Raw genomic sequence first — 16,101 nt, 5'->3', positions numbered from 1 at the left:
ACCGCTGGACTTTTGTAAAGTTCTGTGTGCAGGTCGAATACTTTGGCATAAAAACTGTGTGAAGATACAGTATTGTTAAACAGGGTCTTCAGACTGAAAATAAAAACTCAATAATAAAAATAGCATTTTTATGCACAAAACCTTATTTTCACCAGACGAAAGGAACAATATGAAAAAAAGATACAAATTCTGGGTATAAAGTATTAAATTAACATCTGCCAAAGTCCTCCATGGGCAAAGTATCAATTAGAATATTAGACTGATTTCAGGAAACCCGTATCTCATATAAATACCATAAATATTGAGCTTATTCCAGCTCAAACACTGCAAAAATCCACCACAATCTGTCACGGCCAAGGCCGAACCCGACAACCAGACTCAAATGCAGATCATACACAGAGGCACGGACGAGCGTAATAAACAGAACTTTATTTCCTAGGGCCTGACTACGGAAGAGGATTAGGGCCACTGGGGGAAAAAAAAAAAAAAAATTCTGAGATTAAAGTCAGAATTCTTTTTTTTTTTTCTCTCCTCTCCAGTGGCCCTAATCCTCTTCCGTACCTGACAAATACTGTGAGCTATGAGGAATAACATGGGAATTCAATTACGGTGGTAAACAGGAGTGACGCTAAACTATGAGAAACACTAGATTTACGAAAGCACTAGAGAATTGTGACGAGGGGATATGTACAGGGGCAAGGGGCAGGAAACATGACCTGGAGGCTCTGAACACTAGAAAGAGAGGAGACAAGTTTTAGTGACTGAGTCTGTAAATCCTGGTGAGTGTGAACCATAAAGAAACATTCACCAGGCAGGTGAGTGAATCCGAGAGGTGCTGTGACGCAAAGAGCTGCCAAACTAGCTTCAGGATGAAAGTGTGTATTGCCAGGAGATGGAGGTGGCAGACAACAGGATAGCTGATGGAAGAAAAAGCACAGGTTGAAGATAATCCTCTTGCAAACAAAATCTCTTTCAGTGAACTACTATGGTGACCCGCACCAGAGGCGGAGCCAGACATTTGAAACACCCGGGGCTTAGCCCAAAGGGTAGTATGCATGTGGGATTTTTCTTTTTCTTTTTTTTTTTGGGGGGGGGGGGGGGGTGTAGAAATGACTGAAAGATTAATAGGCTCTGTTTTGAGTTTTGTTCAAAAAAGAATGACTTCATATAGGGAAAAATATATATCACATGTGCAGGACACCTTAAACTAGTTTTTTAATTAAGCAGCGAGGCAGAACAAGGTCAGGGCTGTATCAAGACACAGGGACTAAACCCCAATTCAACCAGACCCAGAACTGATCCAGAATTAAAACAGGACTACAACAGTTCAAAATCAGGACTACTGAGGACTTAACCAAGACAGAACCAGAATCAGAACTAGATGATAGCACTAAAAATCATCATAGACCTGCACTACACTTGTTTTTTAATTCTACCAAAGTCCACTATTTAGATTGAGAAAAGTTTATATAATTATTTAGCCTTGTTGTGCAAACAAGCCTGCAGAACTTAATAAATACAGAATTTGAAAAATAACAAACCTAAAAAGAAACACTAGGTACTAGATACATGAGTACCTATGATACGGTGATACTTTTGGTAAACAACCATTTGACTAACATGTGTGTCTCACCTGCTCTTGTTCCACCTCTGTTCTGTCCTCGTTCTCCTCTCTCTCCCTCTTTGTGCTGACAATCATCAAATATACAGTTGAAACCAGATATTTACTCTTCATATAAAAACACTTTTTTAATTGTAACATCAAATCAGACAAAATGTTTATTTTTTTAGATTGATAAATATAAAAACATATTTGTTAACTTTAAGAGTAAAGAGAGAAACTATCTGTATTTCTTAATAGCAAATGGCATCAAATTGTATTCAAACTGAGCCACACTTATGGAGCTCCACAGTTCTTTTCCTGGTGTTTTGGTTGACATCTCTTGATGTTCCCATGTCACAGAAACAGGCTCTGTGTTTTGCCTTATATGCATCCACAGCTGTGCCACCAACTTACTCACATGGACTCTACTAACCTATCAGAAGCTTCTTCAGCTCAGAATGGAATCGTCTGGAGTTTTCTTATTAATTAACAATAAACTTAGTGTACATGTACTCCTTAATATGATGAAAGTGATAATAAATAGACAGATCCCTCTCTCTTTATTCTGACATTTAACTAATTCAAAATATATTTCAATATTTATCTAAAACAAAAGTTTACTCTAAATTGATGTTGTACAGTAAAAATGTTTTATGTTTTCTCCCTAAAGTGTATGTAAATATCTGGTTACAAATGTGAATATCCTGCCGTGTACTGAAATCCCTCTTGTTTTGCATAGAAATATACTGAACAACATACAAAGCATAATATATAAAATAACATTTACCTGAGTTTTTTCTTTGAAAGAACCCTCTAATGTCCATTCTTATGTTTCAGTGCATAACTGAAACCGATTTAGTCGGGGAGGGTAAGAACTGAAAATATGAAATAAACACACGTAAGCTAAGACTCTCTAAAGAAACAGCATTTGTTCGGCTTTTCATTTCGCCATTTGTTGATTCACTCGAAGAGCAAGTAATGTAATATTGGTCAAGTGATCAGTTTGATATCAATCTTTCGTGATGCACCGTCATATTTACATTATTTGTACAGTACGAATGATTTTCTTTGGTACCTGGTCAAACTTAAGCTCTCCTTAGTATGGCTGGTTCCGTTTCTCCAACAGCGCACTCACTGCTGGCAGCAGCTGTCCCGCCCCCTCGCTCAGTTGCTTAGTGTCTGAGCTCGAATCATACCAATATCAGGGGGGATTCACGCACAGTCGTAAATTCCCACAGTGTGCACTATGTGCTTCGAATATTGTGTGTACTTTTTGTTTTATACAGTTGTCAGCCAGGCATCTAACTATGAAAAATTACACTCCAAAAGACCCCGGGCTTCTGACAAAACAACCCGGGCTTAAGCCCAGTAAGCCACCCCCACGCTCCGCCCCTGACCCGCACTAACTGTGATTAGCTGAAGGCTTAGCGAAGAGGAGTGGTGACCGCTGGTCTTAAGTACTGGCAGCTCAATTGCCAGCAGGTGTGGAGACATGCAGGAAAGCAGCGAATCCACCCAGGGGTGGAACTGTGGCTCAGTGGAAAAACCCCAGCACTCACCCAGACCACGACACAATCAAGCCAAAGTTTGATTTCTCGTGACCAAAAGATTCCTTCACAAAATTAGAAACACTTCCACAGAAGAACTATTGAGTTATTTGTATAAATTAGCGGGAAGTGACTTAGTATGTTTTGTATCAGTGATCCTGCATCCAACATAGTGAAATAAAGCCACAAAAACCTTAAATCTATTTTTTCTGCATTTTTTTAATAATATCATACATATAAGGTTTATACAAGCCTCTCCATTGACTTTAATTGCGTCTCCCCGTTTTTGCTGAACAGTACCGCTTCTGCATTTGGAGCAGGCTCTCAGCTGATCTGAGATCAGTCTTCGCCCTCTGTTCATCATATCATACATACAGCCTGGATTCATTCAGAACGATTAATTTGCGTTCATGTGCTCACCAATATCATCAGATTTATGGGGTTGTCAAGGATGCTGTTTCTGATTAAATAAGTTCAGTCTGAGCAAATAATGCAATATATTTTTGCGATATATATATATATATATATATATATATATATATTTGCAATATTTTGTTACGTTTTACTGTGAAGTCAGTATTTTAAAATCTGAAAATAAAAGAGAAATCATCTGCTCCTAAAAACAGTTTAAAAACCGTGTTTGGAATCACAGCGACATCTGCAGGACAAAGGCAGTGAGCCTGAATGAGCTGTGTGAGATAGTGCGTTGTTACACATTTGTACAATGTCTATACATTTGCAGTAAAGACAAACTCACAAAGCTACACTGGTTTCAATTCATCTTAATATGTGCAACATATGCATTCAAAAGTTCTGCATCCAGATACTCCTGCAAGTATTTCTTTTTAATACTGACACCATACAATTTTAAATATTTGCTATAAAGTCCAACTAACTCACAGAGAGCCAAAAAGCATTTAGAGTTACCTTGAATGCAACTCAGTCCCTGTTAATCATAAATCCTCACTGAAAGAATGAGAGGATGTGTCCCTTCAAACGTCATTAAAGTTACGTTAAATTCACTCCCACAATTGAGTAATCTTGTCTGATGGTTCTGGCACAGATTTTTAGTCTCTGCTGGTTTATGTTTAACAGCCTTAGATCTCTAAAACATTTGGGGTCATGATTGTTTTCACAGACAGTCCGAGAGATTTAGCCAGTTCATTTTTTGAATCTTATTTACATATTAAATTACTAATGTCAAAATTATCAATAAATCCTTCGCTCAAAAGGTCATTTTCACTAATTTCAGATCGGGAACATTTTCCCCAGTGCTGATCAAGACAACTTTTTAAACCAGAGTGCAGTTTAAGATGATTTCATGATAATGTGTTAAAAAATGAAACTGAGATGATAAAGACATTTTATCACAATTTTATAGAATTTCCTTCCAGTATAAAGGGACATCTTTTAGTGTTGCACTTATTTTTTTTTTTAACAAAGTGACAAAATTGAAACAAGAATAAAAAAGTATTTTCTGAGATTCGCTCTAAACTCAAACAACTATTGTAGGTTAGGGATGTAATGGAGTTGTCAAACATTTATTAGTGCAAATATCACACTTTTAGTCAAACATGCAATCTGACACAAACACATGACCAACATGACGAGTTTCTTATTAAGATTTTAGACACCTTTTATTGGCCTTTTTAAGGAAAAGAAGTCAAATCAATATTTATGTGCTCAAATTACCACTGGAATTTTTTTTTTTATTTACTGTAAATATTTACCTGATAATTACAGAGCCCCTTTCATGAGTCAGATTCCCTGTTCTGTGCAAAAATATGTGAAGGTAATATGAAGCTTTAGAAACATATTAATCAGACAAATAAAGTGGATATCTTAATTTAGCATTTATATATACATGTATATATGTTGAGCTTTAGAGGAGGAACAGTAATACAAAGAGTTTGTTTTCGCTTCAGTGTAACTTTTTCCACTTACTGTCACTTCATGATATTAGTTTGTTCCACGTGCAGTATAAGAAGGAATCTGTTCATGGCCAGTGTGAATGAAAAAAATAATCACAGCATAAAAAATTACTCAGTGTTCATTTGGGCAACCGACAGACAGAGATGCAGATACTCTGAACAGGTTTTCTGCAGGAGTCTAAACTGTTTTTTTTTCAAGAAGCAGACAAGCTGTCCTGCTGTTTGCTTCTGAAATGGGGCTTGACTGTGTCTAAGCAGCAGAGGAATGTTTTCCCAATGTAGCCCCTCAGACTGTGATCTCTGAAGCCGTAGATGAGTGGGCTAAGAAAGCGTGGGATTAGGATAAAACAGAAATAATTGAAAAAGGCAATGTCTTCCACTGGCCAGTTAGTGTATAACAATGTGAGACTTTCAGTGATGGGGAGCGTGAAAGCCAACATGCACAGAAGCAGCTGAAAGCCGTGCAGCAGCACAGTGTGCTTGGCTTTATTCACAGATACTCTGTCCTGTCTCAGCTTCCTGGTTTCCAGCAGGATTCTCACATATGTGAAGAAGATGACAACAGCCACAACTGCAAAGAACATCACACTCACAGCAGTTCTGAATAATGCTTGGATTGGAGATGAGTTGATAAGTAAATATATGCAAAGTCGAGGTGTAGAGAGGACATCTACAGCAGGACGCTGCTTTCCGATGGAGTACTCGATTATGAGGAAAATGCAGCTTGTAAGCCACAGACAAAGATTAATGATCCAGATACGGCCTGAGCGCCAGGCGGCCGGGCGCTGCAGGGGATAGAAGATGGCAACATAACGCTCCAGGGACATTGCAGCCAGGATTAAAGGTGTGTTCTGATAAGTAACAGTGGATATGAACAGCAGAGGAAAACAGTAGAAAACGGGAAATTTCACCTGACCCATTACAAGTAGGAAAAGCAGCACAGAGGACAGAAGCTGCAGGGTGTCATTGATCAACATGTGGGCAAACAGGATGTAACGTGGAGTGTTTAGGAACTGCCTGTGAGATGCAAACACATGCAGCATGACAACAATGCAGTAGAAGAAGGTGCAGAAGAAGGGGATAACTGCACATACTTTGATGATAACAGACAGGCTTTTTTGGGAAGTTGCATTAAAAGGAAGTTCAGTCAGATTCTGCATTCTGCAGCTTTAAGTTGCAGCACACCTGTTAAAAAAAGCACAACTTAAACTTCAATATACAGAAGATAAAATAAAACATAATGCATACTATCATTTACATTTACAACAGAAATTAGCTGCCTCATGTTAATAAAGTAATCATTAAAGTCAAATCACCCTGTAATACTAACCATTTACCCATTAAAATGAGACAGTGCCTCGCTCACCTAATAACAATGACTTTGTCTGACAGAAGAGCTCAGATTTCTCTTCTTCTCAGCACACAACATGTTTTCAACAATCAAAGTGTCAAAGATGGTCTTCTCTTGTCTGATCTGTTTGGCATCGGTTATCTTATGTTTGACTCAGTGCTGATTCCCCAGAGATAAATTAATTTCATGCTATCGTCATTAAGCATCATGGTTCTCATTAACTACAGATTACTGTAGGGGAAAAAGATAAAGCACCTTTTATTTCAGGATCCATGAAAGGAAGTTAAACAGACAAGTGATTCTATATCGCAAGGCATCCAAAGCAGCAGTTGCAACAGTCAAATTAGGAAAAATGTTCTCAATTTGTATTTCTACAAATTGTTTTTTCCTTTTCAGAGCACCAAGCTCCATCTCCACCCCCAGTTTCATGCGTCCTCTTCTCCTCACCTGCAGTGCATCGTAAGTAATTAGCTCACCTGTATTTAGGACCAGCTCACACCTCTAGTCTTCGCCAGTTTGTCAGCTATTCTTTAGCAGTAAATCAGCCTCAATGCTTCGTTTAAACTTTGTAACATCCTGTGTTAATCTATTGTTCTCTTTGTCTTCAGTCTTTGGCATTTCTGGATCCCACACTAACCCACACTAACCAGTTCTTTCCTCGGATTTCCTGGAGCAGATCTGCTACCCGTGACTACTCACCTGCTGCTGCCAACCCATTGCTCATTGGAAATCTGAAAAGGATCAAAGAACTCACCTGCCTGCCGTCCTGCCCGCCGTCACTCATCTCCATTGACACTCACCCAGCAAAAGCCCCTCCTGGATCCTTCGTACTTTATTCTTCACGCAAACTCTGACTCAACACTTCTCCCAGCAATATCCTCGATCTTTCTCAGTGCCTGCTTATAACCCTCCTCTCCTTCTGTTACAGTTGCTGCTGCACCTGCATGATTACCTTTCAATGCCCTGCTCTTATCCCAGACCTCTTTGTGATGAATAAAGATTTCAGTGTTTGGAAATCTTGGTCTGTTGTGTCTGCTTTTGGGGTCCAACTCTCTCTCTTGGCCCTCACATTACACTGACTTTGTTGAATGGACACCTTGCAAATGATCATGGTTAATTGGGCCAGCTGTTTCTTGTATAAACTGCTTGTGAACGTCTGGGCGATGGCATTTGACCACATTTATGTACAACTAAATTTTAAGAATGACTGTGGAAGTCAGTTTGTGATGTGGGGATGTTGGTGAGGCCTCTTTCATATTGAGCCTGTCAGTGTAGGGTTATTGAAAGGTTAATTTAAGGCAGACTTCTGTATCATTTTTTATAATTATTTTCTACACAGTTGCATCAAAGTATTTTTAATTTGTCTGTTCATAGTTTTTCCTTTTAGTTTAATCCAGCTTTTAGGTTTAGTACAAAACAAGTTTACTATATTATCATATTCACTCTGAGCTAAGAGTAAAACATGGGCCTTTAAGTGTTTCTTACTAACAATGTAATAAAGCAGGACTCATTTTGTGCCACATGCAGTGCAATTTTACCTGGACCAGCAAAGCAATTCCCTCATAATACTGTCAGTGTTATAGTCACAAAGTTTACATTGTCTTGATGCATGTTCAGTCATCCAGGTATGGAAACCCCCTCTAAATTATTCTGTTTATCTGGATGGGAGAAAAGTTTTGTTGCTCAGCCAAGTGACTTCTTCAGTCTCAGCTGACTGCAGGGTTCTCCAACTTTATAAACAGTACATATGCACAATGCCTGAAATGAGCACCACTGACAAACAATGGGCTGTACGGTCAGTTTCTTCATCTTCTGATATGCAAATTCAACAGTTGCTGTGAGTGCCACTTATATTACTCTGTTTCCTCTGCTTTCCAACCCCAAAACACACTGCAGCAAAATCTGGTCCAAGGATCTGGCCTCTAATATGGTAATATAGCGTATGCTGTTACAGTAAGTGCCAGGAGGATTGCAGTGATTTATACATCAGGGAAACCAAACGACCTCTGGCTAAGAAGATGGCACAACACAGAAGAGCTAACTCGTCAGGCCAGGATTCCGCAGTCCATTTACACCTACAGGCCAGTGGACAGTCTTCCAACGATGAGGATGGACACATGAAAAGGGAAAGACCATCTCTGAATCGAGGAGGGGCCTAAGGGTACATCTTTCACCATCTTACAGTACTGTGATTGCAGCCATTGAGTACAAGTCACTCTCTGTGAATGGTACTCATGGCCATTGATCAGTGGTGACTAATCAATTTGCATTTTAATGATCAATAAACTGACCTTCCACCCATTATTAATCAGTGGTGCCGGTTTCAGTCATTATCCAAATGTTCTGTTTATAAAGTTGGGGAAACCTACAGTCGGCTGAGACTGAAGAAGTCCCCTGGATGAGTGACGAAATGTTTCTCCCACTGAAAACGTCACGACCAGATGAACAGAATCAACTTTTTGGGAAGACCTTTGGGAAAAGTCTTAAGGTCTTCCAGTTTCAAAATTAGCCTCTTCCTCCTTGTAACTGGACCTGAGGACTGGACAGCAGAGAGGCAAAAGGTGAATGGGGAGGGGTTGGGTGGCAACAGCGGAGATGAGGGGACAGATGTGTCTTTGAAGAAGGCAGAGGGGCAGCCTTGTAGGTTCTTGAGGGCTTCATTGCTGTAGACAACATTCAGCCACTCTGAATGAAGAGTTCTGATCAAAGTACAAGCCACCAGAGGGTTGGCCATTGCGACCGCTGGACCTTTGTAAAGTTCTGTGTGCAGGTCGAATACTTTGGCATAAAAACTGTGTGAAGATACAGTATTGTTAAACAGGGTCTTCAGACTGAAAATAAAAACTCAATAATAAAAATAGCATTTTTATGCACAAAACCTTATTTTCACCAGACGAAAGGAACAATATGAAAAAAAGATACAAATTCTGGGTATAAAGTATTAAATTAACATCTGCCAAAGTCCTCCATGGGCAAAGTATCAATTAGAATATTAGACTGATTTCAGGAAACCCGTATCTCATATAAATACCATAAATATTGAGCTTATTCCAGCTCAAACACTGCAAAAATCCACCACAATCTGTCACGGCCAAGGCCGAACCCGACAACCAGATTCAAATACAGATCATACACACAGGCACGGACGAGCGTAATAAACAGAACTTTATTTCCTAGGGCCTGACTACGGAAGAGGATTAGGGCCACTGGGGGGAAAAAAATAAATAAATAATTCTGAGATTAAAGTCAGAATTCTTTTTTTTTTTTCTCTCCTCTCCAGTGGCCCTAATCCTCTTCCGTACCTGACAAATACTGTGAGCTATGAGGAATAACATGGGACTTCAATTACGGTGGTAAACAGGAGTGACGCTAAACTATGAGAAACACTAGATTTACGAAAGCACTAGAGAATTGTGACGAGGGGATATGTACAGGGGCAAGGGGCAGGAAACATGACCTGGAGGCTCTGAACACTAGAAAGAGAGGAGACAAGTTTTAGTGACTGAGTCTGTAAATCCTGGTGAGTGTGAACCATAAAGAAACATTCACCAGGCAGGTGAGTGAATCCGAGAGGTGCTGTGACGCAAAGAGCTGCCAAACTAGCTTCAGGATGAAAGTGTGTATTGCCAGGAGATGGAGGTGGCAGACAACAGGATAGCTGATGGAAGAAAAAGCACAGGTTGAAGATAATCCTCTTGCAAACAAAATCTCTTTCAGTGAACTACTATGGTGACCCGCACTAACTGTGATTAGCTGAAGACTTAGCGAAGAGGAGTGGTGACCGCTGGTCTTAAGTACTGGCAGCTCAATTGCCAGCAGGTGTGGAGACATGCAGGAAAGCAGCGAATCCACCCAGGGGTGGAACTGTGGCTCAGTGGAAAAACCCCAGCACTCACCCAGACCACGACACAATCAAGCCAAAGTTTGATTTCTCGTGACCAAAAGATTCCTTCACAAAATTAGAAACACTTCCACAGAAGAACTATTGAGTTATTTGTATAAATTAGCGGGAAGTGACTTAGTATGTTTTGTATCAGTGATCCTGCATCCAACATAGTGAAATAAAGCCACAAAAACCTTAAATCTATTTTTTCTGCATTTTTTTAATAATATCATACATATAAGGTTTATACAAGCCTCTCCATTGACTTTAATTGCGTCTCCCCGTTTTTGCTGAACAGTACCGCTTCTGCATTTGGAGCAGGCTCTCAGCTGATCTGAGATCCGTCTTCGCCCTCTGTTCATCATATCATACATACAGCCTGGATTCATTCAGAACGATTAATTTGCGTTCATGTGCTCACCAATATCATCAGATTTATGGGGTTGTCAAGGATGCTGTTTCTGATTAAATAAGTTCAGTCTGAGCAAATAATGCGATATATTTTTGCTATATATATATATATATATATATATATATATATATATATATACATACATATATATTTGCAATATTTTGTTACGTTTTACTGTGAAGTCAGTATTTTAAAATCTGAAAATAAAAGAGAAATCATCTGCTCCTAAAAACAGTTTAAAAACCGTGTTTGGAATCACAGCGACATCTGCAGGACAAAGGCAGTGAGCCTGAATGAGCTGTGTGAGATTGTACAAATGTGTAACAACGCACTATGTCTATACATTTGCAGTAAAGGCAAACTCACAAAGCTACACTGGTTTCAATTCATCTTAATATGTGCAACATATGCATTCAAAAGTTCTGCTAAATTCACTCCCACAATTGAGTAATCTTGTCTGATGGTTCTGGCACAGATTTTTAGTCTCTGCTGGTTTATGTTTAACAGCCTTAGATCTCTAAAACATTTGGGGTCATGATTGTTTTCACAGACAGTCCGAGAGATTTAGCCAGTTCATTTTTTAAATCTTATTTACATATTAAATTACTAATGTCAAAATTATCAATAAATCCTTCGCTCAAAAGGTCATTTTCACTAATTTCAGATCGGGAACATTTTCCCCAGTGCTGATCAAGACAACTTTTTAAACCAGAGTGCAGTTTAAGATGATTTCATGATAATGTGTTAAAAAATGAAACTGAGATGATAAAGACATTTTATCACAATTTTATAGAATTTCCTTCCAGTATAAAGGGACATCTTTTAGTGTTGCACTTATTTTTGTTAACAAAGTGACAAAATTGAAACAAGAATAAAAAAGTATTTTCTGAGATTCGCTCTAAACTCAAACAACTATTGTAGGTTAGGGATGTAATGGAGTTGTCAAACATTTATTAGTGCAAATATCACACTTTTAGTCAAACATGCAATCTGACACAAACACATGACCAACATGACGAGTTTCTTATTAAGATTTTAGACACCTTTTATTGGCCTTTTTAAGGAAAAGAAGTCAAATCAATATTTATGTGCTCAAATTACCACTGGAATTTTTTTTTTTATTTACTGTAAATATTTACCTGATAATTACAGAGCCCCTTTCATGAGTCAGATTCCCTGTTCTGTGCAAAAATATGTGAAGGTAATATGAAGCTTTAGAAACATATTAATCAGACAAATAAAGTGGATATCTTAATTTAGCATTTATATATACACATGTATATATGTTGAGCTTTAGAGGAGGAACAGTAATACAAAGAGTTTGTTTTCGCTTCAGTGTAACTTTTTCCACTTACTGTCACTTCATGATATTAGTTTGTTCCACGTGCAGTATAAGAAGGAATCTGTTCATGGCCAGTGTGAATGAAAAAAATAATCACAGCATAAAAAATTGCTGTTCATTAGTGTTCATTCGGGCAACCGACAGACAGAGATGCAGATACTCTGAACAGGTTTTCTGCAGGAGTCTAAACTGTTTTTTTCATAAAGCAGACAAGCTGTCCTGCTGTTTGCTTCTGAAATGGGGCTTGACTGTGTCTAAGCAGCAGAGGAATGTTTTCCCAATGTAGCCCCTCAGACTGTGATCTCTGAAGCCGTAGATGAGTGGGCTAAGAAAGCGTGGGATTAGGATAAAACAGAAATAATTGAAAAAGGCAATGTCTTCCACTGGCCAGTTAGTGTATAACAATGTGAGACTTTCAGTGATGGGGAGCGTGAAAGCCAACATGCACAGAAGCAGCTGAAAGCCGTGCAGCAGCACAGTGTGCTTGGCTTTATTCACAGATACTCTGTCCTGTCTCAGCTTCCTGGTTTCCAGCAGGATTCTCACATATGTGAAGAAGATGACAACAGCCACAACTGCAAAGAACATCACACTCACAGCAGTTCTGAATAATGCTTGGATTGGAGATGAGTTGATAAGTATATTTTTGCAGAGTACAGGTGTAGAGAGGACATCTACAGCAGGACGCTGTTTTCTGATGGAGTACTCAATGATGTGGAACATGCAACTTGTAAGCCACAGACAAAGATTAATGATCCAGATACGGCCTGAGCGCCAGATGGCCGGGCGCTGCAGGGGATAGAAGATGGCAACATAACGCTCCAGGGACATTGCAGCCAGGATTAAAGGTGTGTTCTGATAAGTAACAGTGGATATGAACAGCAGAGGAACACAATAGAAAATGGGAAATTTTACCTGACCCATTACAAGTAGGAAAAGCAGCACAGAGGACAGAAGCTGCAGGGTGTCATTGATCAACATGTGGGCAAACAGGATGTAACGTGGAGTGTTTAGGAACTGCCTGTGAGATGCAAACACATGCAGCATGACAACAATGCAGAAGAGGAAGGTGCAGAAGAAGGGGATAACTGCACATACTTTGATGATAACAGACAGGCTTTTCTGGGAAGTTGCATTAAAAGGGAGTTCAGTCAGATTCTGCATTCTGCAGCTTTAAGTTGCAGCACACCTGTTAAAAAAAAGCACAACTTAAACTTCCATATACAGAAGATAAAATAAAACATAATGCATACTATCATTTACATTTACAACAGAAATTAGCTGCCTCATGTTAATAAAATAATCAGTAAAGTCAAATCACCCTGTAATACAAACCATTTACCCATTAAAATGAGACAGTGCCTCGCTCACCTAATAACAATGACTTTGTCTGTTAGAAGAGCTCAGATTTCTCTTCTTCTCAGCACACAACATGTTTTCAGCAATCAAAGTGTCAAAGATGGTCTTCTCTTGTCTGATCTGTTTGGCATCGGTTATCTTATGTTTGACTCAGTGCTGATTCCCCAGAGATATATTAATTTCATGCTATCGTCATTAAGCATCATGGTTCTCATTAACTACAGATTACTGTAGGGGAAAAGGATAAAGCACCTTTTATCACAGGATCCATGAAAGGAAGTTAAACAGACAAGTGATTCTATATTGTAAGGCAGGGGTGTCAAACGCCAGGCCTCGAGGGCCGGTGTCCTGCAGGTTTTAGATCTCACCCTGGGTCAACACACCTGAATCAAATGATTAGATCAATACCAGGTCTTTGGAGAATTTCAGGACATTTCGAGGAGGAAATTTAGCCATTTGAATCAGCTGTATTAGATCAAGGACACATCTAAAACCTGCAGGACACCGGCCCTCAGGGCCTGGAGTCCGACACCTGTGTTGTAAGGCATCAAAAGCAGCAGTTGATACTGACTAAATGTTATCAATTTGTATTTTTACTTTTTTTCCTTAAATTCACTTTAATTTCACTGCTCATATTGACAACAAAGATCATTAAAATTTCACAATTACTGGTGCTAAAATATTAGCGTACATTAAAAAAGTAAATGTTCTTTTTTTTAAACAGTACAAAACACAAATACCCTGAATATAAACTATATTATATTTAGTGGAGGGGTATGTGAGCCAGTGAGCTTTCCTGAGCAGCAAAATACAATAGCAAAAGTAAAAATGTATTAAGTAAAACCACAATAAATGTAGATCATTATCATCTGAGCTTTGCAGTATTTTTTGGTGTAGCAATGTCTTAGTAGGATGAGTTTTTTTACCTAATAAATTTTGCTAACAAAATTATATACAGTTAGACCTTAATCTGGGTGTGACTAATGAGGGTGTGGCTGCATTTGTTTACAGTACAAAAAAGACATAACTTCTATAGATTTTTCTAAATTGACTAAAAGGCACAGTTCTTACTCCAATTATAAAATAAATGTAGCTACCTTGACCTCACCTAGTGACCCAAAATGTGGTTTTGAAGCACTGATATATCATGCCTTCTAGCACAGATTGTATGAAAAAGATGGCTGTAGCTGTTGTGGTCCAATTCAGTGGTTTTAGATAATAGGAAGTCTCAGCATTAGCTTTTCAGTAGCTGCTATATAAAGACAGAAGAAATTATGCTGGGGTGTCAAGCCTGGCTTGCAAGCACAGGAACAAATGTCTACTAATAATGGTTAAGTAACAAACAGTATGCTGTCATCATTATTTTTTTACTGGAAAGTTTCATTTTAGCAACATGCTTTTGGGACTAGCATTAAGATCATCAGGCCTCAGTCCTACGCTATTTCCTTTAAATGTCCTCCTGAAAAGACTAGGGATGGGTATCGTTTAGGTTTTATCCGATACCGGTGCCAAACCGGTACTTTTGAAACGGTGCAGGTGTTTAAACAGTGCTCAAACCGCTGCTTAAAGAATGGAGAACACAAACTTTGTCCAAAAACCTCTCATGTTTAGCTGTTTTTTTGTAAAAAGATAACAATGTTAGCCTTTTCTGCAGCTATAGGGCATATATGGTATCACTTTTGGCTGGAAGCAGTGCTTAAACAATGGAAAAAACACAAACTTTGTCCAAAAACCTCTCATGTTTAGCTGTTTCCCACTTTTTCTTTGGTCATTTTTGGCCAGGGTGAAGGGAGTATCTGCCATCAAACAAGAGGACAGCCGCATGTAACTACGATGGTGTTTGCTAGTTCACCTTACATGCATTAATGTAATAACGTGGTGAGCCTACTCAACGTAAATTACACACGAACAACATTAAGCTACTCACGCAGAGAAGAACGGCTGCTGCTGCCATCATCATCCGTCATCATTTCTGCTACACTGGCAGGGCTAGGGGCCAGGACTCTCCTCTTCGGGTTCTTGGGGGATGTTGCTAACTCCGGGTCTGATAACAGGCACCACACCCGCAGTAGATGCGCTCGGTGTGAGGTCTCGCAGCAAGCTATCAAATACGGTGCATTTCTTGGCTTTTAAAAAAACGCTATGCATCGTCAGGTGTTTCATCAGATTCGAGGTGTTACCTCCTTTGCACAGTATCAGCTTAAAGCACTTGTTGCAGGCTGCTGAGTTTGCATCTTTTGCTGTGAAGTACAGCCAGACTTTTGACCACTTCGCCTTGGGCATTTTTAATCTGTAGCTCTGCTCTAAAAGAATGTACGTACCTGGGCCTGCCTACTATCCTTGGAAAGGTAAAATGATTGGCTAGAATCCAAAGTGTACACAGCAAATCCAGCATGTCCATATTAACACTGTCGGATTTGATTTCAACACTATTAAAGTGTCTATATGGGTCCACACCAGAGAGTGTTAATTTAACTCTTTTTGGAGAGTTGGTACGTTAACTCTGATTTAGTGTTAAACACCAAATCTGTCTGGAGTTGATAATTTAACACTTGGTGTTAAGAGTTTATATATTAACTCTCAAAGAGTATTTTAGTTTAACTACGTAAGAGTTATCTTCTAATTCTGTCACGGCGAGTGAGGTGAGCCGTGTGGAGGCAATGAAGGAGGATC

The 16,101-nt window shown here is 39.1% G+C and overlaps 2 protein-coding genes across 3 annotated transcripts; both read right to left on the bottom strand.

The window, feature by feature from the left end:
• Positions 1–5,138: 5,138 nt before the first annotated feature.
• Positions 5,139–7,207, bottom strand: LOC309688069 (odorant receptor 131-2-like). 2 transcript variants are annotated; one of them, XM_082503499.1, is made up of 3 exons: positions 7,187–7,207; positions 6,176–6,266; positions 5,139–6,098 (listed from the first exon to the last, which is right to left on the bottom strand). In XM_082503499.1, the coding sequence occupies exons 2-3, from the start codon at positions 6,211–6,213 to the stop codon at positions 5,276–5,278; spliced, it is 861 nt and encodes a 286-aa protein (XP_082359625.1). In that variant the 5' UTR covers positions 6,214–6,266; positions 7,187–7,207; the 3' UTR covers positions 5,139–5,275. The 2 variants fall into 2 exon arrangements, with proteins under 2 accessions (XP_082359625.1, XP_082359624.1); XM_082503498.1 differs by having other exon boundaries at positions 5,139–6,266.
• Positions 7,208–12,267: 5,060 nt separating this feature from the next.
• On the bottom strand, positions 12,268–15,864 carry LOC309686973 (odorant receptor 131-2-like; the record flags this gene model as incomplete). The annotated part of the gene is made up of 3 exons (XM_082501643.1): positions 15,162–15,864; positions 13,168–13,258; positions 12,268–13,090 (listed from the first exon to the last, which is right to left on the bottom strand). The coding sequence occupies exons 2-3, from the start codon at positions 13,203–13,205 to the stop codon at positions 12,268–12,270; spliced, it is 861 nt and encodes a 286-aa protein (XP_082357769.1). The 5' UTR covers positions 13,206–13,258; positions 15,162–15,864.
• Positions 15,865–16,101: the final 237 nt, after the last annotated feature.

This window comes from Aulonocara stuartgranti, assembly GCF_965226115.1.
Source record: "Aulonocara stuartgranti genome assembly, chromosome: 14".
Lineage (NCBI taxonomy): Eukaryota > Metazoa > Chordata > Actinopteri > Cichliformes > Cichlidae > Aulonocara > Aulonocara stuartgranti.
Note: the sequence above shows the minus strand (reverse complement) of the source record. Positions and strands in the feature narration are given on the sequence as shown.

Excerpts from the sequence above, each read along its gene's own strand:
- LOC309688069 (XM_082503498.1), bottom strand. The coding sequence starts at position 6,241 with ATGCAGAATCTGACTGAACTTCCTTTTAATGCAACTTCCCAAAAAAGC.